Source organism: Oncorhynchus clarkii, chromosome 7 (assembly GCF_045791955.1).
Source record: "Oncorhynchus clarkii lewisi isolate Uvic-CL-2024 chromosome 7, UVic_Ocla_1.0, whole genome shotgun sequence".
NCBI lineage: Eukaryota > Metazoa > Chordata > Actinopteri > Salmoniformes > Salmonidae > Oncorhynchus > Oncorhynchus clarkii.
The window spans coordinates 1,687,781-1,712,780 of NC_092153.1; the positions used below are offsets into that span (position 1 = coordinate 1,687,781).

General features: G+C 45.2%; 1 protein-coding gene across 1 annotated transcript in view; it reads left to right on the forward strand.

The window, feature by feature from the left end:
• Positions 1–22,305, forward strand: part of LOC139414026 (protein diaphanous homolog 3-like) — a 618,119-nt gene extending 595,814 nt beyond the window's left edge. The window contains exon 30 of the mRNA XM_071161902.1: positions 21,855–22,305. Coding sequence (XP_071018003.1) covers positions 21,855–22,255 — 401 coding nt within the window. The 3' untranslated portion in view covers positions 22,256–22,305. The remainder of the gene's footprint in view (positions 1–21,854) is intronic.
• The last annotated feature ends 2,695 nt before the right edge of the window (positions 22,306–25,000 follow it).

A 25,000-nucleotide genomic window follows, 5' to 3' on the forward strand; every position in this document is an offset into this window, starting at 1 on the left:
CACCCTCCTCCCCAGTACACCATCCTCCCCAGTACACCCTCCTCCCCAGTACATCCTCCTCCGCAGTACACCCTCCTCCTCCCCAGTACATCCTCCTCCTCCCCAGTACATCCTCCTCCCCAGTACACCCTCCTCCTCCCCAGTACATCCTCCTCCCCAGTACACCCTCCTCCCCAGTACATCCTCCTCCCCAGTACACCCTCCTCCCCAGTACACCCTCCTCCTATGTGGATTCTGTGAGTCTGTGTGTTGTGTGTTAGGTGTGTTTGTGGCTAATGAGTGTTATCTAGGTCGTCTGTAGAAAGTTGATAAACCAACATAAGTGTCAACTTTAAACCAACCACATCCTCCCCAGTACACCCTCCTCCTCCCCAGTACATCCTCCTCCTCCCCAGTACACCCGCCTCCGCCCCAGTACACCCTCCTCCTCCTCAGTACATCCTCCTCCTCCCCAGTACACCCTCCTCCTCCCCAGTACATCCTCCTCCTCCCCAGTACATCCTCCTCCCCAGTACACCCTCCTCCTCCCCAGTACATCCTCCTCCTCCCAAGTACATCCTCCTCCCCAGTACACCCTCCTCCTCCCCAGTACATCCTCCTCCTCCCCAGTACATCCTCCTCCCCAGTACACCCTCCTCCCCAGTACACCCTCCTCCCCAGTACACCCTCCTCCTCCCCAGTACACCCTCCTCCTCCCCAGTACACCCTCCTCCCCAGTACATCCTCCTCCTCCCCAGTACATCCTCCTCCCAGGTACACCCTCCTCCTCCCCAGTACACCCTCCTCCTCCCCAGTACACCCTCCTCCCCAGTACACCCTCCTCCCCAGTACACCCTCCTCCCCAGTACACCATCCTCCCCAGTACACCCTCCTCCCCAGTACATCCTCCTCCGCAGTACACCCTCCTCCTCCCCAGTACATCCTCCTCCTCCCCAGTACATCCTCCTCCTCCCCAGTACATCCTCCTCCCCAGTACACCCTCCTCCTCCCCAGTACATCCTCCTCCCCAGTACACCCTCCTCCCCAGTACATCCTCCTCCCCAGTACACCCTCCTCCCCAGTACACCCTCCTCCTATGTGGATTCTGTGAGTCTGTGTGTTGTGTGTTAGGTGTGTTTGTGGCTAATGAGTGTTATCTAGGTCGTCTGTAGAAAGTTGATAAACCAACATAAGTGTCAACTTTAAACCAACCACATCCTTCCCCGGTGAAAGCCGTTGTTTCACCTCAGTGCTCGGAGAGAAAACTGTGTGGCGAAGATGTGAACAACAAAGGATAGAAATCAACAGGTGAAGCCGATGTAGTACAGCTAGTTGACAGCTGAAGGCTGTTCTGTTGTGGAGCTAGACACTGACGTCTCTCTCTCTCTCTCTCTCTCTCTCTCTCTCTCTCTCTCTCTCTCTCTCTCCTCCTCACCCCCCCCCTCTCTCTCTCTCTCTCTCTCTCTCTCTCTCTCTCTCTCTCTCTCTCTCTCTCTCCTCCCCCCCTCTCCCCCCCCCCCCCTCTCTCTCTCTCTCTCTCTCTCTCACACACACACACGTCTCACGCTGCTTATCTGTTGTTCTGTTTTCACGTTAAAGAAAACAACACGGCTAAATGAGGGAGTTGTGCTGAGAGCGTTACCGTCTCGTTGGGCCCTGTGTGTTTATCAGACGCAGCTGGTGTTGAACCTGGAAGTGTTTTGATCAGTGTGTGTTTATAGATGAACCTGGAAGTGTTTTGATCAGTGTGTTTATAGATGAACCTGGAAGTGTTTTGATCAGTGTGTTTATAGATGAACCTGGAAGTGTTTTGATCAGTGTGTTTATAGATGAACCTGGAAGTGTTTTGATCAGTGTGTTTATAGATGAACCTGGAAGTGTTTTGATCAGTGTGTTTATAGATGAACCTGGAAGTGTTTTGATCAGTGTGTTTATAGATGAACCTGGAAGTGTTTTGATCAGTGTGTTTATAGATGAACCTGGCAGTGTTTTGATCAGTGTGTTTATAGATGAACCTGGCAGTGTTTTGATCAGTGTGTTTATAGATGAACCTGGCAGTGTTTTGATCAGTGTGTTTATAGATGAACCTGGAAGTGTTTTGATCAGTGTGTTTATAGATGAACCTGGAAGTGTTTTGATCAGTGTGTTTATAGATGAACCTGGCAGTGTTTTGATCAGTGTGTTTATAGATGAACCTGGCAGTGTTTTGATCAGTGTGTATGAATGAACCTGGCAGTGTTTTGATCAGTGTGTGTGAATGAACCTGGCAGTGTTTTGATCAGTGTGTGTGAATGAACCTGGCAGTGTTTTGATCAGTGTGTTTATAGATGAACCTGGCAGTGTTTTGATCCGTGTGTATGAATGAACCTGGAAGTGTTTTGATCCGTGTGTATGAATGAACCTGGAAGTGTTTTGATCAGTGTGTATGAATGAACCTGGCAGTGTTTTGATCAGTGTGTGTGACTCAGACCCGAAGCCCTGTCCTGTAAAGCTAATTAGCTTCCAGACCACATCAACCTGCTCTGTGATCTGGTGACCTCTGGGGATTTACTGTGTTCTGCTAGACTAAGGAAAACACTGCTCCCTGGTGTGTGTGTGTGTGTGTGTGTGTGTGTGTGTGTGTGTGTGTGTGTGTGTGTGTGTGTGTGTGTGTGTGTGTGTGTTGCTTGTGTTTGTACCTGCTGTAATTTATCCAATATAATATCCCCAATACAGTATGTATCCACAGTGAACCAGTATACAGTATTTATCCACAGTAAACCAGTATACAGTATTTATCCACAGTAAACCAGTATACAGTATTTATCCACAGTAAACCAGTATACAGTATTTATCCACCCACAGTAATCCAGTATACAGTATTTATCCACAGTAAACCAGTATACAGTATTTATCCACCCCACAGTAAACCAGTATACAGTATTTATCCACAGTAAACCAGTATACAGTATTTATCCACAGTAAACCAGTATACAGTATTTATCCACAGTGAACCAGTATACAGTATTTATCCACAGTAAACCAGTAAACAGTATTTATCCAACCTTCAGTAAACCAGTATACAGTATTTATCCACAGTAAACCAGTAAACAGTATTTATCCACAGTAAACCAGTATACAGTATTTATCCACAGTAAACCAGTATACAGTATTTATCCACAGTAAACCAGTATACAGTATTTATCCACAGTGAACCAGTATACAGTATTTATCCACAGTAAACCAGTAAACAGTATTTATCCAACCTTCAGTAAACCAGTATACAGTATTTATCCACAGTAAACCAGTATACAGTATGTATCCACTGTAAACCAGTATACAGTATTTATCCACAGTAAACCAGTATACAGTATTTATCCACAGTGAACCAGTATACAGTATTCATCCACAGTGAACCAGTATACAGTATTTATCCACAGTAAACCAGTATACAGTAATCATCCACAGTAAACCAGTATACAGTATTTATCCACAGTGAACCAGTATACAGTATTTACCCACAGTAAACCAGTATACAGTATTCATCCACAGTAAACAGTATTTATCCACAGTAAACCAGTATACAGTATTCATCCACAGTAAACAGTATTCATCCACAGTAAACCTTTATACAGTATTCTTCCACAGTAAACAGTATTTATCCACAGTAAACCATTATACAGTATTCATCCACAGTAAACAGTATTTATCCACAGTGAACCAGTATACAGTAAATATCCACAGTAAACAGTATTTATCCACAGTAAACCATTATACAGTATTCATCCACAGTAAACAGTATTTATCCACAGTGAACCAGTATACAGTAAATATCCACAGTATACAGTATTCATCCACAGTAAACCAGTATACAGTATTTATCCACAGTGAACCAGTATGCAGTATTTATCCACAGTAAACCAGTATACAGTATTCATCCACAGTAAACCTGTATACAGTATTCATCCACAGTTTATTTCTCCATGGTGAACTCTACTCCACCCCACCATATAGACTTGTTGCTCGGCTATAGACTTTCTAAGTGGTTGAGTTCCTCGTCTCTCTGTCAGTAGTGATTTATTGTTATGGCCCTGTGGCCCCATGGGAGCTCTCGGCATAAAGGAGATAAATACTGCACTTACTGTAACCTTTCAGTCCCTAAAGGCATCCCCCTCTTCCTTCACCTCCTTTTTCCCCTCCTCCTAAAGATGATCCTTCAGTTCCTCTGCCTCACACACACACACACACTCTCAAACATACCCACCCATTCTCATACGCACACTTACTCTTTCAAACACACTCTTTCAAAAACAGAAATACACTCACCCTCCTTTTTTGGGGTCAAGGAAACTCAACCGACTCCACTCTACTCAATTATTTTTCTCCAGGGGGTCTCAGGAGTATCTTCCAAACGGTCGCTGTGTGTGTGTGTGTGGTCTCAGGAGTGTCTCCCAAACGGTCGCTGTGTGTGTGTGTGGTCTCAGGAGTGTCTCCCAAACGGTTGCTGTGTGTGTGGTGTCTCAGGAGTCACTCCCAAACGGTCGCTGTGTGTGTGGTCTCAGGAGTGTCTCCCAAACGGTCGCTGTGTGTGTGTGTGGTCTCAGGAGTGTCTCCCAAACGGTCGCTGTGTGTGTGTGTGGTCTCAGGAGTGTCTCCCAAACGGTCGCTGTGTGTGTGTGTGGTCTCAGGAGTGTCTCCCAAACGGTCGCTGTGTATGTGCGTGGTCTCAGGAGTATCTCCCAAACGGTCGCTGTGTGTGTGTGTGGTCTCAGGAGTGACTCCCAAACGGTCGCTGTGTGTGTGTGGTCTCAGGAGTGTCTCCCAAACGGTCGCTGTGTGTGTGCGTGGTCTCAGGATTGTCTCCCAAACGGTCGCTGTGTGTGTGTGGTCTCAGGAGTGTCTCCCAAACGGTCGCTGTGTGTGTGTGTATATGGTCTCAGGAGTGTCTCCCAAACGGTCGCTGTGTGTGTGTGTATATGGTCTCAGGAGTGTCTCCCAAACGGTCGCTGTGTGTGTGTGTGTATGGTCTCAGGAGTGTCTCCCAAACGTTAATGTGGATCCCAGATCCCCTGAAGGTAGACAGTGTCCTTAATGTGGATCCCAGCTCCCCTGAAGGTAGACAGTGTCCTTAATGTGGATCCCAGATCCCCTGAAGGTAGTCAGTGTCCTTAATGTGGATCCCAGCTCCCCTGAAGGTAGACAGTGTCCTTAATGTGGATCCCAGATCCCCTGAAGGTAGACAGTGTCCATAATGTGGATCCCAGCTCCCCTGAAGGTAGACAGTGTTTCCTCCTTAATGTGGATCCCAGCTCCCCTGAAGGTAGTCAGTGTCCTTAATGTGGATCCCAGATCCCCTGAAGGTAGTCAGTGTCCTTAATGTGGATCCCAGCTCCCCTGAAGGTAGACAGTGTCCTTAATGTGGATCCCAGCTCCCCTGAAGGTAGACCGTGTCCTTAATGTGGATCCCAGCTCCCCTGAAGGTAGACAGTGTCCTTAATGTGGATCCCAGCTCCCCTGAAGGTAGACAGTGTCCTTAATGTGGATCCCAGCTCCCCTGAAGGTAGACAGTGTCCTTAATGTGGATCCCAGATCCCCTGAAGGTAGACAGTGTCCTTAATGTGGATCCCAGATCCCCTGAAGGTAGTCAGGGCTGTTCTGACAGACTGGTATAGGACAGTAGGTTTATACTGTCTGTTATGGGACAGTAGGTTTATACTGTCTGTTATAACTACAGTTAAACTATAGGACAGTAGGTTTATACTGTCTGTTATAACTACAGTTAAACTATAGGACAGTAGGTTTGTACTGTCTGTTATAACTACAGTTAAACTATAGGACAGTAGGTTTATACTGTCTGTTATGGGACAGTAGGTTTATACTGTCTGTTATAACTACAGTTAAACTATAGGACAGTAGGTTTGTACTGTCTGTTATAACTATAGTTAAACTATAGGACAGTAGGTTTATACTGTCTGTTATAACTACAGTTAGACTATAGGACAGTAGGTTTATACTGTCTGTTATGGGACAGTAGGTTTATACTGTCTGTTATAACTATAGTTAAACTATAGGACAGTAGGTTTATACTGTCTGTTATGGGACAGTAGGTTTATACTGTCTGTTATGGGACAGTAGGTTTATACTGTCTGTTATGACTATAGTTAAACTATAGGACAGTAGGTTTATACTGTCTGTTATAACTACAGTTAAACTATAGGACAGTAGGTTTATACTGTCTGTTATAACTACAGTTAAACTATAGGACAGTAGGTTTATACTGTCTGTTATGGGACAGTAGGTTTATACTGTCTGTTATAACTATAGTTAAACTATAGGACAGTAGGTTTATACTGTCTGTTATGGGACAGTAGGTTTATACTGTCTGTTATAACTATAGTTAAACTATAGGACAGTAGGTTTATACTGTCTGTTATGGGACAGTAGGTTTATACTGTCTGTTATAACTACAGTTAAACTATAGGACAGTAGGTTTGTACCGTCTGTTATAACTACAGTTAAACTATAGGACAGTAGGTTTATACTGTCTGTTATAACTACAGTTAAACTATAGGACAGTAGGTTTATACTGTCTGTTATAACTACAGTTAAACTATAGGACAGTAGGTTTATACTGTCTGTTATAACTACAGTTAAACTATAGGACAGTAGGTTTATACTGTCTGTTATAACTACAGTTAAACTATAGGACAGTAGGTTTATACTGTCTGTTATAACTATAGTTAAACTATAGGACAGTAGGTTTATACTGTCTGTTATGGGACAGTAGGTTTATACTGTCTGCTATAACTACAGTTAAACTATAGGACAGTAGGTTTATACTGTCTGTTATGGGACAGTAGGTTTATACTGTCTGTTATAACTACAGTTAAACTATAGGACAGTAGGTTTGTACTGTCTGTTATAACTACAGTTAAACTATAGGACAGTAGGTTTATACTGTCTGTTATAACTACAGTTAAACTATAGGACAGTAGGTTTGTACTGTCTGTTATAACTACAGTTAGACTATAGGACAGTAGGTTCTCTGCAGCTACTGTAGAGGGGTTGAGATGATTCCCACAGAAATATTGTGTGTGTGTGTGTGTGTGTGTGTGTGTGTGTGTGTGTGAGGTGCGTGGTGGTCCATGTCTTTTTAATTGCTGACTGGGTGAGGCCTCTCCAGACGGGGGGAGACGTGGGGGGCAGGCCAGTGGAGCGGACCTCTCCGTTAATTTGTGTCTCTCTCTGATCCTCTCTTTACCCACCTCCCCTCTCTACCCACCTCCTCTCTCCCCACCTCCTCTCTCCCCGCCTCTCCTCTTTCCCCACATACTCTCTCCCCACTCCTCTCTCTCCATCTCCCCTCTCTCCCCACCTCCTCTCTCCCCCTCCCCTCTCTCCCCACCACCTCTCTCCCCCTCCCCTCTCTCCCCACCTCCTCTCTCCCCCTCCCTTCTCTCCCCACCTCCTCTCTCCCCCTCCTCTCTCTACCCTCCCCTCTCTCCCCACATACTCTCTCACCCCTCCTCTCTCTCCATCTCCTCTCTCTCCCCACCTCCACTCTCTCCCCCCTCTCTCCCTGCCTCCTCTCTCCCCACCCTCTCTCCCTGCCTCCTCTCTCCCCACATACTCTCTCACCCCTCCTGTCTCCATCTCCCCTCTCTCCCCACATACTCTCTCACCCCTCCACTCTCGCCATCTCCCCTCTCTCCCCACCTCCTCTCTACCCTCCCCTCTCTCCCCACCTCCTCTCTACCCTCCCCTCTCTCCCCACCACCTCCTCTCTCTACCCTCCCCTCTCTCCCCACCACCCCTCTCTACCCTCCCCTCTCTACCCTCCCCTCTCTCCCCACCTCCTCTCTACCCTCCCCTCTCTCCCCACCTCCTCTCTCTACCCTCCCCTCTCTCCCCACCTCCTCTCTCTACCCTCCCCTCTCTCCCCACCTCCTCTCTCTACCCTCCCCTCTCTCCCCACCTCCTCTCTCTACCCTCCCCTCTCTCCCCACCTCCTCTCTCTACCCTCCCCTCTCTCCCCACCTCCTCTCTCTACCCTCCTCTCTCTACCCTCCTCTCTCTACCCTCCCCTCTCTACCCTCCTCCTTTCTCCACACTCCCCTCTCCCCACCTCCTCTCTCTCCCCTCCCCTCTCTACATTCTCTACCCTCTCTTTTCACCTCCTCTCTCTCCTCTCCTTCCCTCCTCCTCGTCGTTGAGTGGTGGTGACCTTCAAATGGAGTCTTAACACAAGGCTTAATATCGTTGAGATGCCAGCAGTCACAGCAACCGACACTGTTTAGCCTGAGTGTTCTGGGGGCCAAGTTAACCATTAGCATCACCCAGGAGTCGTGTGCCCTCCTCTTTAATTATGTTCAGTTACATCTCTAGGATTCAGCAGAGGAGAGAGAGAGGACAGGGCCTCCCACACACGCCAACTCATCTATACACACACTCCTTCAGCTATATGTTAAAGATCTACAGGCGATGTCTGGTGTTTACAGACAGATGATCTATAGGTGATGTCTGTTGTTTACAGACAGATGATCTATAGGTGATGTCTGTTTACAGTAAGACATTACTCTCACAGTATCGTCTCTCGTAATGTCCTCTTCTCTCAGCAGAAGTTGATCACGTACCCTGTGTCCCAAATGACTCTCTATTCCGCGACTCTGGTCTAAAGTAGTGTACTGAATAGGGAATATGGTGCCATAGGGCTCTGGTCTAAAGTAGTGTACTGAATAGGGAATATGGTGGCATAGGGCTCTGGTCTAAAGTAGTGTACTGAATAGGGAATATGGTGCCATAGGGCTCTGATCTAAAGTAGTGTACTGAATAGGGAATATGGTGCCATAGGGCTCTGGTCTAAAGTAGTGTACTGAATAGGGAATATGGTGGCATAGGGCTCTGGTCTAAAGTAGTGTACTGAATAGGGAATATGGTGCCATAGGGCTCTGGTCTAAAGTAGTGTACTGAATAGGGAATATGGTGGCATAGGGCTCTGGTCTAAAGTAGTGTACTGAATAGGGAATATGGTGGCATAGGGCTCTGGTCTAAAGTAGTGTACTGAATAGGGAATATGGTGCCATAGGGCTCTGGTCTAAAGTAGTGTACTGAATAGGGAATATGGTGCCATAGGGCTCTGGTCTAAAGTAGTGTACTGAATAGGGAGCTATTTAGGACAGCGGTCATGGGTGCAGTAGGTGAATATATGCATGTTGTCTCTTATGAGATAAATGCTAATGGGTGATGGAGTGTCTGAGCATGAATACCGTGTGTTTGTGTCCTCACCCTGCTGGAATGGCAATGAGAGTTGACCTTTAGACCGAGGAAGCAGACAGCTTGGCTTGTATCCCAAATGGCACCCTATCTATCTATGTTGTAGTGCACTACGTTAGACCAGATCCCTATGGGCCCTGTTCATAGGTAGTGCACTATAAAGGGAGTAGGGTTCCACGTGGTGATGCAACCCTGCTCTGATCTCCTCCTCCACTAGGCTCATTACTGATTACTGAAACCATTCAACTCTCTCTCTCTCTGTCTCTCTCTCTCTGTCCTTCTCTCTCTCTCTCTCTCTCCCACTCTGTCTCTCTCTCTCTCTCTGTCTCTCTCTGTCTCTCTCTCTCTCTCTGTCTCTCTCTCTCTCTGTCTCTCTCTCTCTCTCTCTCTCTCTGTGTCTCTCTCTCTCTCTCTCAATTCAATTCAATTCAATTCAATTCAAGGGCTTTATTGGCATGGGAAACATGTGTTAACATTGCCAAAGCAAGTGAGGTAGACAACATACAAAGTGAAAATATAAAGTGAAAAACTCTCTGTCTCTCTCTCTGTCTCTCTCTCTGTCTCTCTCTCTGTCTCTCTCTCTCTCTCTCTCTCTCTCTGTCTCTCTCTCTGTCTCTCTGTCTCTCTCTATGTCTCTCTCTGTCTCTCTCTGTCTCTCTCTCTCTGTCTCTCTCTGTCTCTCTCTCTGTCTCTCTGTCTTTATCTGTCTCTCTCTCTGTCTCTCTCTCCATCTCTCTCTCTACCCCCCTCCTCTCTCTCTCTCTGTCTCTCTCTCTCTGTCTCTCTCTGTCTCTCTCTGTCTCTGTCTCTGTCTCTGTCTCTCTGTCTCTCTGTCTTTCTCTCTCTTTCTCTCTCTCTCTCTCAATCTCTCTCTCTCTCTCTTTCTCTCTCTTTCTATTGGTTTCCAGAGGTCATGTGGAGGTCATTAGGATGTTTCAGATGTAGTTCTATTGGTTTCCAGGGGTCATGTGGAGGTCAATCAGATGTTTCAGCTGTAGTTCTGTTTGTTTCCAGAGGTCATGTACAGGTCAACTAGATGTTTCAGCTGTAGTTCTATTGGTTTCCAGAGGTCATGTACAGGTCAACTAGATGTTTCAGCTGTAGTTCTATTGGTTTCCAGAGGTCATGTACAGGTCAACTAGATGTTTCAGCTGTAGTTCTATTGGTTTCCAGAGGTCATGTACAGGTCAACTAGATGTTTCAGCTGTAGTTCTGTTGGTTTCCAGAGGTCATGTACAGGTCAACTAGATGTTTCAGCTGTAGTTCTATTGGTTTCCAGAGGTCATGTACAGGTCAACTAGATGTTTCAGCTGTAGTTCTATTGGTTTCCAGAGGTCATGTACAGGTCAACTAGATGTTTCAGCTGTAATTCTATTGGTTTCCAGAGGTCATGTACAGGTCAACTAGATGTTTCAGCTGTAGTTCTGTTTGTTTCCAGAGGTCATGTACAGGTCAACTAGATGTTTCAGCTGTAGTTCTATTGGTTTCCAGAGGTCATGTACAGGTCAACTAGATGTTTCAGCTGTAGTTCTATTGGTTTCCAGAGGTCATGTACAGGTCAACTAGATGTTTCAGCTGTAGTTCTGTTGGTTTCCAGAGGTCATGTACAGGTCAACTAGATGTTTCAGCTGTAGTTCTATTGGTTTCCAGAGGTCATGTACAGGTCAACTAGATGTTTCAGCTGTAGTTCTATTGGTTTCCAGAGGTCATGTACAGGTCAACTAGATGTTTCAGCTGTAATTCTATTGGTTTCCAGAGGTCATGTACAGGTCAACTAGATGTTTCAGCTGTAGTTCTATTGGTTTCCAGAGGTCATGTACAGGTCAACTAGATGTTTCAGCTGTAGTTCTATTGGTTTCCAGAGGTCATGTACAGGTCAACTAGATGTTTCAGATGTAGTTCTATTGGTTTCCAGAGGTCATGTACAGGTCAACTAGATGTTTCAGCTGTAGTTCTATTGGTTTCCAGGGGTCATGTACAGGTCAACTAGATGTTTCAGATGTAGTTCTATTGGTTTCCAGAGGTCATGTACAGGTCAACTAGATGTTTCAGATGTAGTTCTATTGGTTTCCAGAGGTCATGTACAGGTCAACTAGATGTTTCAGATGTAGTTCTATTGGTTTCCAGAGGTCATGTACAGGTCAACTAGATGTTTCAGCTGTAGTTCTATTGGTTTCCAGAGGTCATGTACAGGTCAACTAGATGTTTCAGATGTAGTTCTATTGGTTTCCAGAGGTCATGTACAGGTCAACTAGATGTTTCAGCTGTAGTTCTGTTGGTTTCCAGAGGTCATGTACAGGTCAACTAGATGTTTCAGCTGTAGTTCTATTGGTTTCCAGAGGTCATGTACAGGTCAACTAGATGTTTCAGCTGTAGTTCTATTGGTTTCCAGAGGTCATGTACAGGTCAACTAGATGTTTCAGCTGTAATTCTATTGGTTTCCAGAGGTCATGTACAGGTCAACTAGATGTTTCAGCTGTAGTTCTATTGGTTTCCAGAGGTCATGTACAGGTCAACTAGATGTTTCAGCTGTAGTTCTATTGGTTTCCAGAGGTCATGTACAGGTCAACTAGATGTTTCAGCTGTAGTTCTATTGGTTTCCAGGGGTCATGTACAGGTCAACTAGATGTTTCAGATGTAGTTCTATTGGTTTCCAGGGGTCATGTACAGGTCAACTAGATGTTTCAGATGTAGTTCTATTGGTTTCCAGAGGTCATGTACAGGTCAACTAGATGTTTCAGCTGTAGTTCTATTGGTTTCCAGAGGTCATGTACAGGTCAACTAGATGTTTCAGATGTAGTTCTATTGGTTTCCAGAGGTCATATACAGGTCAACTAGATGTTTCAGCTGTAGTTCTATTGTTTTCCAGAGGTCATGTACAGGTCAACTAGATGTTTCAGATGTAGTTCCATGTGTTTTCCAGAGGTCATTTATGCATCGTTAGTGTCACGTTTGGACTGGTACCCTCAGGGGTTGCTAGTGCCGTGTTATCGCTGCTAACCAACACGTGGGAGCGTGTCCTAAATTACACCCGATTCCCTGTATAGTGCACTACTTCTGCCCAGTGTGGAGGTACTAGGGTGCCGTTTGAGAAACACACATAATGAGTTGATCTGAGTTCAGCTGGAGGTTTGGCAGAATGCAGGGAAGGACAATACACACACACCCCTGGTCAACATATCACTATGGAGACAATACACTCCTCTGGTTGGTCAACTTATCACTATGGAGACAATACACTCCTCTGGTTGGTCAACATATCACTATGGAGATAATACACTCCTCTGGTTGGTCAACATATCACTATGGAGACAATACACTCCTCTGGTTGGTCAACATAACACTATAGAGACTACAGTCCTCTGGTCAACATATCACTATGGAGACAATACACTCCTCTGGTCAACACTATAGAGACAATACACTCCTCTGGTCATCACTACAGAGACAATACACTCCTCTGGTCAACATATCACTATGGAGACAATACACTCCTCTGGTCAACACTATAGAGACAATACACTCCTCTGGTCAACATATCACTATAGAGACAATACACTCCTCTAGTCAACACTATAGAGACAATACACTCCTCTGGTCAACATATCACTAGGGAGACAATACACTCCTCTAGTCAACACTATAGAGACAATACACTCCTCTGGTCAACACTATGGAGACAATACACTCCTCTGGTTGGTCAACATATCACTATGGAGACAATACACTCCTCTGGTTGGTCAACATATCACTATGGAGACAATACACTCCTCTGGTCAACACTATAGAGACAATACACTCCTCTGGTCAACACTATAGAGACTACACTCCTCTGGTCATCACTACAGAGACAATACACTCCTCTGGTCAACATATCACTATGGAGACAATACACTGCTCTGGTCAACACTATAGAGACAATACACTCCTCTGGTCAACATATCACTATAGAGACAATACACTCCTCTAGTCAACACTATAGAGACAATACATTCCTCTGGTCAGCATATAACTAAGGAGACAATACACTCCTCTGGTCAACATATCACTATAGAGACAATACACTCCTCTGGTCAACACTATAGAGACAATACACTCCTCTGGTCAACACTATGGAGATAATACACTCCTCTGGTCAACACTATAGAGACAATACACTCCTCTGGTCAACATATCACTATAGAGACAATACACTCCTCTGGTCAACACTATAGAGACAATACACTCCTCTGGTCAACATATCACTATGGAGACAATACACTCCCCTGGTCAACACTATAGAGACAATACACTCCTCTGGTCATCACTACAGAGACAATACACTCCTCTGGTCAACATATCACTATAGAGACAATACACTCCTGTGGTCAACATATCACTATGGAGACAATACACTCCTCTGGTCAACATATCACTATGGAGACAATACACTCCTCTGGTCAACACTATAGAGACAATACACTCCTCTGGTCAACACTATAGAGACAATACACTCCTCTGGTCAACATATCACTATGGAGACAATACACTCCTCTGGTCAACACTATAGAGACAATACACTCCTCTGGTCAATATATCACTATAGAGACAATACACTCCTCTGGTCAACATATCACTATAGAGACAATACACTCCTCTGGTCAACACTACAGAGACAATACACTCCTCTGGTCAACATATCACTAGGGAGACAATACATTCCTCTGGTCAACATATCACTATAGAGACAATACACTCCTCTGGTCAACACTATGGAGACAATACACTCCTCTGGTCAACATATCACTATAGAGACAATACACTCCTCTAGTCAACACTATAGACACAATACACTCCTCTGGTCAACACTATAGAGACAATACACTCCCCTGGTCAACACTAAAGAGACAATACACTCCTCTGGTCAACATATCACTATGGAGACAATACACTCCTCTGGTCAACACTATAGAGACAATACACTCCTCTGGTCAACATATCACTATAGAGACAATACACTCCTCTGGTCAACATATCACTATGGAGACAATACACTCCTCTGGTCAACACTATAGAGACAATACACTCCTCTGGTCAACATATCACTATGGAGACATTACACTCCTCTGGTCAACACTATAGAGACAATACACTCCTCTGGTCAACACTATAGAGACAATACACTCCTCTGGTCATTATATCACTATAGAGAATATACACTCCTCTGGTCAACACTATAGAGACAATACACTCCTCTGGTCAACATACCACTATAGAGACAATACACTCCTCTGGTCAACATATCACTATAGAGACAATACACTCCTCTGGTCAACACTATGGAGACAATACACTCCTCTGGTCAACATATCACTATAGAGACAATACACTCCTCTAGTCAACACTATAGACACAATACACTCCTCTGGTCAACACTATAGAGACAATACACTCCTCTGGTCAACATATCACTATGGAGACAATACACTCCTCTGGTCAACACTATAGAGACAATACACTCCTCTGGTCATTATATCACTATAGAGACAATACACTCCTCTGGTCAACACTATAGAGACAATACACTCCTCTGGTCAACATATCACTATAGAGACAATACACTCCTCTGGTCAACATATCACTATGGAGACAATACACTCCTCTGGTCAACATATCACTATGGAGACAATACACTCCTCTGGTCAACACTATAGAGACAATACACTCCTCTGGTCAACACTATAGAGACAATACACTCCTCTGGTCAACACTATAGAGACAATACACTCCTCTGGTCAACACTATGGAGACAATACACTCCTCTGGTCAACATATCACTATAGAGACAATACACTCCTCTGGTCAACATATCACTATAGAGACAATACTCTCCTCTGGTCAACACTACAGAGACAATACACTCCTCTGGTCACCATATCACTAGTGAGACAATACATTCCTCTGGTCAACATATCACTATAGAGACAATACACTCCTCTGGTCAACACTACAGAGACAATACACTCCTCTGGTCAACACTATAGAGACAATACACTCCTCTGGTCAACACTATGGAGACAATACACTCCTCTGGTCAACATATCACTAGGGAGACAATACACTCCTCTGGTCAACATATCACTAGGGAGACAATACACTCCTCTGGTCAACATATCACTACAGAGACAATACACTCCTCTGGTCAACACTATAGAGACAATACACTCCTCTGGTCAACACTATAGAGACAATACACTCCTCTGGTCAACATATCATTATGGAAACAATACACTCCTCTGGTCAACATATCACTATGGAGACAATACACTCCTCTGGTCAACACTATAGAGACAATACACTCCTCTGGTCAACACTATAGAGACAATACACTCCTCTGGTCAACATATCACTATACAGATGCTATGCTTCCTCTGCTGTCCTGTTGTAACTGTGATGCTGCTGAGGAGATGGGAGGGAACTTAACTCTCCCTACAGTGGGCTCTCTAGAGACTGGGATGGAGAGAGGGATGTTGAGGGAGAGGGAGGGAGAGAGGGATGTTGAGGGAGAGAGGGACGGAGGGAGAGCGGGAGAGAGGGATGGAGGGAGAGCGGGAGAGAGGGATGGAGGGGGAGAGACTGGGATGGAGGGGGAGAGACTGGGATGGAGGGAGAGAAGGATGGAGAGATGAGAGGGGGATGAAGGGAGAGTTAAAGAGAGGGGGATGGAGGGAGAGGGGGATGGAGGGAGAGATAAAGAGAGGGGGATGGAGGGAGCGATAAAGAGAAGGGGATGGAGGGAGAGATAAAGAGAGAGGGATGGAGGCAGCGAGGGATGAGGAGCGGAGGGAGAGAGAGAGAGGGATGGAGGCAGATATGGATGAGGAGCGGAGGGAGGGATGGAGGCAGAGAGGGATGAGGAGCGGAGGGAGGGAGTGAGAGGGATGGAGTAAGCTGTGTTGATACAGACGGCCTGTTTACCAGAGTGAAGTTGTCTGTGGGATGAAGGGCGTGATAGAAGGGTGATGAATCCCTCTGTAATGTGATAGGACAGATGAGATGTTATTTTTAGCACAGACGGTCCCAGTAAGAAATGCTTTCATTGGCTGTTGAGTGGGTTGATATTTTAAAATATTCAACTTGTATAAAATATAGAGCAAGACTTGAGGCTGTTTTAGAATTCGTAAGTAAGTCTCTGAGAACTGGATGTTGAGCGCTGTCAGGGAGGGCAGGCTGTCTCCTCAATGCTGAACCCTTATTCCCTACGTAGTGCTTGGGCCCTGTGGGGCCCTGGTCGAAAGTAGCGCCCTACTTAGGGAATAGGGTGCCATTTAGGATCGCCGTCTCACTCCGTGTGAAATACAAACCCGTTGTGACTGAAGGAAGGTAACAGGCTAGCGCTCGTACTAGACCTGGGTTCAAACACTATTTGAAATCACGTGATGTACTTCAGTCTGGTTGATTGAGCCTGCCTGGATAAATGAAACCCATCGAATAGTGTAGAAGGTGAAAACCCCGTCCGTCATGCACTCCAGGCAGGATAAAGCAAACGCTGCAAGCATGTTAAAGTTTTTGTTGTTGTTTTGTTCAAGTACTATTTGAACCCAGGACTGCGAGCTGTTACCGTACCAACCAGAACACTGTCTGGCCGGGGGGGGGGGGGGGGGGGGGGGGGGGGGGGGGGTGAGAACTTTAACAGGAAGTTGAAACAGAAGACTAGTTTAATCTCTGTTTAACGTTGAAACAGGAAGTGTGTAATCAGAACATTCCAGAATTCCTTAGCGGTTACTGTGTTGTTGTTGTTGTTGTCACCAAGAGGTTATTGATGAGATGTTATATTCAACTGATGTTCATAAACCATGTTCGTATCACAGGGTTCCTGTAGATTCTGAGTGTCTACGCTGTTCGTATCACAGGGTTCCTGTAGATTCTGAGTGTTTCACGCTGTTCGTATCACAGGGTTCCTGTAGATTCTGAGTGTCTACGCTGTTCGTATCACAGGGTTCCTGTAGATTCTGAGTGTCTACGCTGTTCGTATCACAGGGTTCCTGTAGATTCTGAGTGTCTACGCTGTTCGTATCACAGGGTTCCTGTAGATTCTGAGTGTTTCACACTGTTCGTATCACAGGGTTCCTGTAGATTCTGAGTGTCTACGCTGTTCGTATCACAGGGTTCCTGTAGATTCTGAGTGTCTACGCTGTTCGTATCACAGGGTTCCTGTAGATTCTGAGTGTCTACGCTGTTCGTATCACAGGGTTCCTGTAGATTCTGAGTGTCTACGCTGTTCGTATCACAGGGTTCCTGTAGATTCTGAGTGTCTACGCTGTTCGTATCACAGGGTTCCTGTAGATTCTGAGTGTCTACGCTGTTCGTATCACAGGGTTCCTGTAGATTCTGAGTGTCTACGCTGTTCGTATCACAGGGTTCCTGTAGATTCTGAGTGTCTACGCTGTTCGTATCACAGGGTTCCTGTAGATTCTGAGTGTCTACGCTGTTCGTATCACAGGGTTCCTGTAGATTCTGAGAGTTTACGCTGTTCGTATCACAGGGTTTCTGTAGATTCTGAGTGTTTCACGCTGTTCGTATCACAGGGTTCCTGTAGATTCTGAGTGTCTACGCTGTTCGTATCACAGGGTTCCTGTAGATTCTGAGTGTCTATGCTGTTCGTATCACAGGGTTCCTGTAGATTCTGAGTGTCTACGCTGTTCGTATCACAGGGTTCCTGTAGATTCTGAGTGTCTACGCTGTTCGTATCACAGGGTTCCTGTAGATTCTGAGTGTTTCACGCTGTTCGTATCACAGGGTTCCTGTAGATTCTGAGTGTCTACGCTGTTCGTATCACAGGGTTCCTGTAGATTCTGAGTGTCTACGCTGTTCGTATCACAGGGTTCCTGTAGATTCTGAGTGTCTACGCTGTTCGTATCACAGGGTTCCTGTAGATTCTGAGTGTCTATGCTGTTCGTATCACAGGGTTCCTGTAGATTCTGAGTGTCTACGCTGTTCGTATCACAGGGTTCCTGTAGATTCTGAGAGTTTACGCTGTTCGTATCACAGGGTTCCTGTAGATTCTGAGAGTTTACGCTGTTCGTATCACAGGGTTCCTGTAGATTCTGAGTGTCTACGCTGTTCGTATCACAGGGTTCCTGTAGATTCTGAGTGTTTACGCTGTTCGTATCACAGGGTTCCTGTAGATTCTGAGTGTCTACGCTGTTCGTATCACAGGGTTCGTGTAGATTCTGAGTGTCTACGCTGTTCGTATCACAGGGTTCCTGTAGATTCTGAGTGTTTTACGCTGTTCGTATCACAGGGTTCCTGTAGATTCTGAGTGTCTACGCTGTTCGTATCACAGGGTTCCTGTAGATTCTGAGTGTCTACGCTGTTCGTATCACAGGGTTCCTGTAGATTCTGAGTGTCTACGCTGTTCGTATCACAGGGTTCCTGTAGATTCTGAGTGTTTCACGCTGTTCGTATCACAGGGTTCCTGTAGATTCTGAGTGTCTACGCTGTTCGTATCACAGGGTTCCTGTAGATTCTGAGTGTCTACGCTGTTCGTATCACAGGGTTCCTGTAGATTCTGAGTGTCTATGCTGTTCGTATCACAGGGTTCCTGTAGATTCTGAGTGTCTACGCTGTTCGTATCACAGGGTTCCTGTAGATTCTGAGAGTTTACGCTGTTCGTATCACAGGGTTCCTGTAGATTCTGAGTGTTTCACGCTGTTCGTATCACAGGGTTCCTGTAGATTCTGAGTGTCTACGCTGTTCGTATCACAGGGTTCCTGTAGATTCTGAGTGTCTACGCTGTTCGTATCACAGGCTCTGAGGACAGACTGTGTGTGAGGACAGCTAGGCTCTGAGGCCAGACTGTGTGTGAGGACAGCTATGCTCTGAAGACAGACTGTGTGTGAGGACAGCTATGCTCTGAGGACAGACTGTGTGTGAGGACAGCTCGGAGGCCAGACTGTGTGTGAGGACAGCTATGCTCTGAGGCCAGACTGTGTGTGAGGACAGCTAGGCTCTGAGGCCTCATATCTCCACATATCTCTCTCTCTCCCTGCTCTCCCTCCACCTCTTTCTCTCTCACCTTGCTATCTATCCCTCTCTCACCCTGCTCTCCCTCCCTCCACCTCTCTCTCTCTCTCGCCCTGCTCTCCCTCCCTCCACCTCTCTCTCTCTCTCACCCTGCTCTCCCTCCCTCCACCTCTCTCTCTCTCTCACCCTGCTCTCCCACTCTCCACCTCTCTCTCTCTCACCCTGCTCTCCCACTCTCCACCTCTCTCTCCCTCTCACCCTGCTATCTCTCCCTCTCTCTCCCTGCTCTCCCTCTCTCCACATCTCTCTCTCTCTCTCCCACTCTCCACATCTCTCTCTCTCTCACCCTGCTCTCCCACTCTCCACCTCTCTCTCCCTCTCACCCTGCTATCTCTCCCTCTCTCTCCCTGCTCTCCCTCTCTCCACATCTCTCTCTCTCTCTCCCTCTCTCCACATCTCTCTCTCTCTCTCCCACTCTCCACATCTCTCTCTCTCTCACCCTGCTCTCCCTCCCTCCACCTCTCTCTCTCTCGCCCTGCTCTCCCTCCCTCCACCTCTCTCTCTCTCTCACCCTGCTCTCCCTCCCTCCACCTCTCTCTCTCTCTCACCCTGCTCTCCCACTCTCCACCTCTCTCTCTCTCTCACCCTGCTCTTCCACCTCTCTCTCCCTCTCACCCTGCTATCTATCCCTCTCTCGCCCTGCTCTCCCTCTCTCCACATCTCTTCACTATTCAGACTGTGAAATCTGAAATCACTGTGAAATGGCGGTTAGTCATCCCAGTCAAACTAATATAAACCCTCTGGCCTCAGCTCAGAGCTGTAGTGAAGTCTCTGACTGATGTGTCTCATTGGGTTCTGTAGCCCAGGTTCAATCTAAACTACCTCCTCTATATAGACAGACAACTGCCAGGGTTGACCTCACCTCTCTCCACCTATCAGGAAGCTGCAACAGTGGCAGAACATGTGACCCAGAGAACACTTTCAATTGGTCAACAGCCTAAAATAATCAAACCTGTTCAGTGTAAGTAATTGATAGACAAGACGTGTCCTCCTATTGAGACACCCAGACTCTCTGTCTGGCTCTCTCTCTCTCTCTGTGTCTCTCTGTCTCTCTCTCTCTCTGTCTGTCTCTCTCTCTCTCTGTGTCTCTCTATCTCTGTGTCTCTCTCTCTCTCTCTGTGTGTCTCTCTCTCTGTGTGTCTGCATCTCTCTCTGTCTGCCTCTCTCTCTGTCTGGCTCTCTCTCTGTCTGTCTCTCCCTCTCTCTCTTTGTCTCTCTCTGTCTGTCTCTCTGTCTGTCTGTCTCTCTCTCTCTCTCTCTCTCTCTCTCTCTCTGTCTCTCTCTGTCTCTCTCTCTCTCTCTCTCTCTCTCTCTCTCTCTCTCTGTCTCTCTCTCTCTCTCTCTCTCTCTCTCTCTCTCTCTCTCTCTCTCTAATTAACTAATTAACTCTGTGTAATAACAGCCTACAGGACCTTGCTTGCTCTCTGTCCGTCGTCCCTGGGTTTCTAAGAGGTGAGGGGGTAGGAGAGTGGTGTGGGGCTACTAGACCTATCTAATAGGATACTAGATCCCTGTCTGTTTATAAAACCTATCTAATAGGACACTAGACCTATCTAATAGGACACTAGACCTATCTAATAGGATACTCGATCACTGTCTGTTTATAAGACCTATCTAATAGGACACTAGACCTATCTAATAGGACACTAGACCTATATAATAGGACACTAGACCTATCTAATAGGACACTAGACCTATCTAATAGGATACTCGATCACTGTCTGTTTATAAGACCTATCTAATAGGACACTAGACCTATCTGATAGGACACTAGATCCCTGTATGTTTATAAGACCTATCTAATAGAACACTAGATCCCTGTCTGTTTATAAGACCTATCTAATAGGACACTAGACTTATCTAATAGGACACTAGATCACTGTCTGTTTATAAGACCTATCTAATTGGACACTAGACCTGTCTAATAGGACACTAGACCTATCTAATAGGACACTAGACCTATCTAATTGGACACTAGATCCCTGTCTGTTTATAAGACCTATCTAATAGGACACTAGACCTATCTAATAAGACTTGTTGGGTTGTCTCCTAGCTCGTTGGGTTGTCTCCTAGCTCGTTGGGTTGTCTCCTAGCTCGTTGGGTCCTCTCCTGGCTCGTTGGGTTGTCTCCTAGCTCGTTGGGTCGTCTCCTCGCTCGTTCGGTCGTCTCCTAGCTCGTTGGGTCGTCTCCTAGCTCGTTGGGTCGTCTCCTGGCTCGTTGGGTCGTCTCCTGGCTCGTTGGGTCGTCTCCTGGCTCGTCGGGTCGTCTCCTGGCTCGTCGGGTCGTCTCCTGGCTCGTCGGGTTGTCTCCTGGCTCGTCGGGTCGTCTCCTGGCTCGTTGGGTCGTCTCCTGGCTCGTTGGGTTGGGCCACCTAGCCGGCACACTGACTGGTGAATCGTCCACATGAGACATCACTGACATTAATTATCCCCTCTACAATCATAGTGGAAACGTGTGTGTGTGTACAACTCTCAATCTGACTCTCTCACTACCCTTCTTATCCCTCTTTCTCATCTCTCCTCCTCTTCCTACTCTCTCTCTCTCTCTTTTCCCCTCAGAAAACACAAAGACACCTTTACAAAGGTCGCGGTCCCGGCAGAATATCAATGTGAGCACAGCGGCGGTGATGGGGGCGGCGGCGAGAGGACAGAGAGGAGTGGCGTCCACGAAGGAGGCTCATTATGACACAGAGGGACATCCGCCCAACGCTACCGGGTCTGCCACGGCCAGGAGCAGGGGCCCGCTGCGTCGGGAACCAGGAGGACACAAACCCATAACCACCACCGGGATGGACCGAGACACGGGGATAGAGAGAGGGAGGGAGAATGAGAGAGGGATGGGAAGAGGGAGGGAGAAGGAGAGAGAGGTTGAGGTAGAGAGAGAGTCTTCATCATGTCCCAGCAACACTAATGGAGACTCTGATGTAGAGGCTCTACTGGCCAGACTGAGGGCCTTGTGAGAGATCTATTTTCAGACAGATAACCCCGTCACACCCAAACACCTCCACACCTGGCTGCCCCCCCCCCCCCCACATTATCTGCAGCGACAGGACAGGAAAGGACAGCACAAGACAGGAAAGGACAGCACAAGACAGGACAGGACAGCACAGGACAGGAAAGGACAGCACAAGACAGCACAGGACAGGAAAGGACAGCACAAGACAGCACAGGACAGGAAAGGACAGCACAAGACAGCACAGGACAGCACAGGACAGGAAAGGACAGCACAGGACAGGAAAGGACAGCACAGGACAGGAAAGGACAGGAAAGGACAGCACAAGACAGGAAAGGACAGCACAGGACAGGAAAGGACAGCACAAGACAGGAAAGGACAGCACAGGACAGGAAAGGACAGCACAAGACAGCACAGGACAGGAAAGGACAGCACAAGACAGCACAGGACAGGAAAGGACAGCACAAGACAGGAAAGGACAGCACAGGACAGGACAGGAAAGGACAGCACAGGACAGGAAAGGACAGCACAGGACAGGAAAGGACAGCACAGGACAGGAAAGGACAGCACAAGACAGCACAGGACAGGAAAGGACAGCACAAGACAGCACAAGACAGGACTATTATTATATTGGGGCGGCAGGGTAGCCTAGTGGTTAGAGCGTTGGACTAGGAACCCGAAGGTTGCGAGTTCAAACCCCCGAGCTGACAAGGTACAAATCTGTCGTTCTGCCCCTGAACAGGCAGTTAACCCACTGTTCCCAGGCCGTCATTGAAAATAAGAATTTGTTCTTAACTGACTTGCCTGGTTAAATAAAGGTAAAAAATAAAAAAAATAAAAAAAAATATATATTATTCAGATGATGTAGACCGTCCCCCATGAACCTTTTATAAAGAAAGTATAACAATAAATCTATAATTGAAATGCTGCTTTTTGAGTCAGCTTGTGTGCAGTTGTAGGAAGCTGAAGGAATATCCAGGTCAACAACTCCTTCATCGTGTCCTGCTGCCAAAACGTTTGTTCTTACATTATACACCCTATACATTATATACATTATACACCCTATACATTATATATACATTATACACCCTATACATTATATATACATTATACACCCTATACATTATATACATTATACACCCTATACATTATATACACATTATACACCCTATACATTATATATACATTATACACCCTATACATTATATACACATTATACACCCTATACATTATATATACATTATACACCCTATACATTATATATACATTATACACCCTATACATTATATACACATTATACACCCTATACATTATATACATTATATACATTATATACCCTATACATTATATATACATTATACACCCTATACATTATATACATTATACACCCTATACATTATATATACATTATACACCCTATACATTATATACATTATACACCCTATACATTATATACACATTATACACCCTATACATTATATATACATTATACACCCTATACATTATATACACATTATACACCCTATACATTATATATACATTATACACCCTATACATTATATATACATTATACACCCTATACATTATATACACATTATACACCCTATACATTATATACATTATATACCCTATACATTATATATACATTATACACCCTATACATTATATACATTATACACCCTATACATTATATATACATTATACACCCTATACATTATATACATTATACACCCTATACATTATATACATTATACACCCTATACATTATATACACATTATACACCCTATACATTATATATACATTATACACCCTATACATTATATACATTATACACCCTATACATTATATATATTATACACCCTATACATTATATATACATTATACACCCTATACATTATATATACATTATACACCCTATACATTATATATACATTATACACCCTATACATTATATATACATTATACACCCTATACATTATATACATTATACACCCTATACATTATATACATTATACACCCTATACATTATATATACATTATACACCCTATACATTATATACATTATATACATTATACACCCTATACATTATATATACATTATACACCCTATACATTATATATACATTATACACCCTATACATTATATACATTATACACCCTATACATTATATATACATTATACACCCTATACATTATATATACATTATACACCCTATACATTATATATACATTATATAGATTATTTATATACATTATTATAGACCGTCAACAACTCCTTCAACGTGTCCTGCTGCCAAAACGTTTGTTCTTATAGACGGATTGACCAAAGTACTGTTATCTTTATCTAGGATGCATAGTTATTACAATGCACTTGGACACTTTGTAGTATGCAGTGTACACTTTGTAGTGTACACCTTGTAGTATGCAGTGTACACTTTGTAGTATGCAGTGTACACGTTGTAGTATGCAGTGTACACTTTGTAGTATGCAGTGTACACTTTGTAGTATGCAGTGTACACTTTGTACTTTGCAGTGAACACTTTGTAGTATGCAGTGAACACTTTGTACTTTGCAGTGTACACTTTGTAGTATGCAGTGAACACTTTGTAGTATGCAGTGAACACTTTGTAGTTTGCAGTGAACACTTTGTAGTATGCAGTGAACACCTTGTAGTATGCAGTGTACACTTTGTAGTATGCAGTGAACACTTTGTAGTATGCAGTGAACACTTTGTAGTATGCAGTGTACACC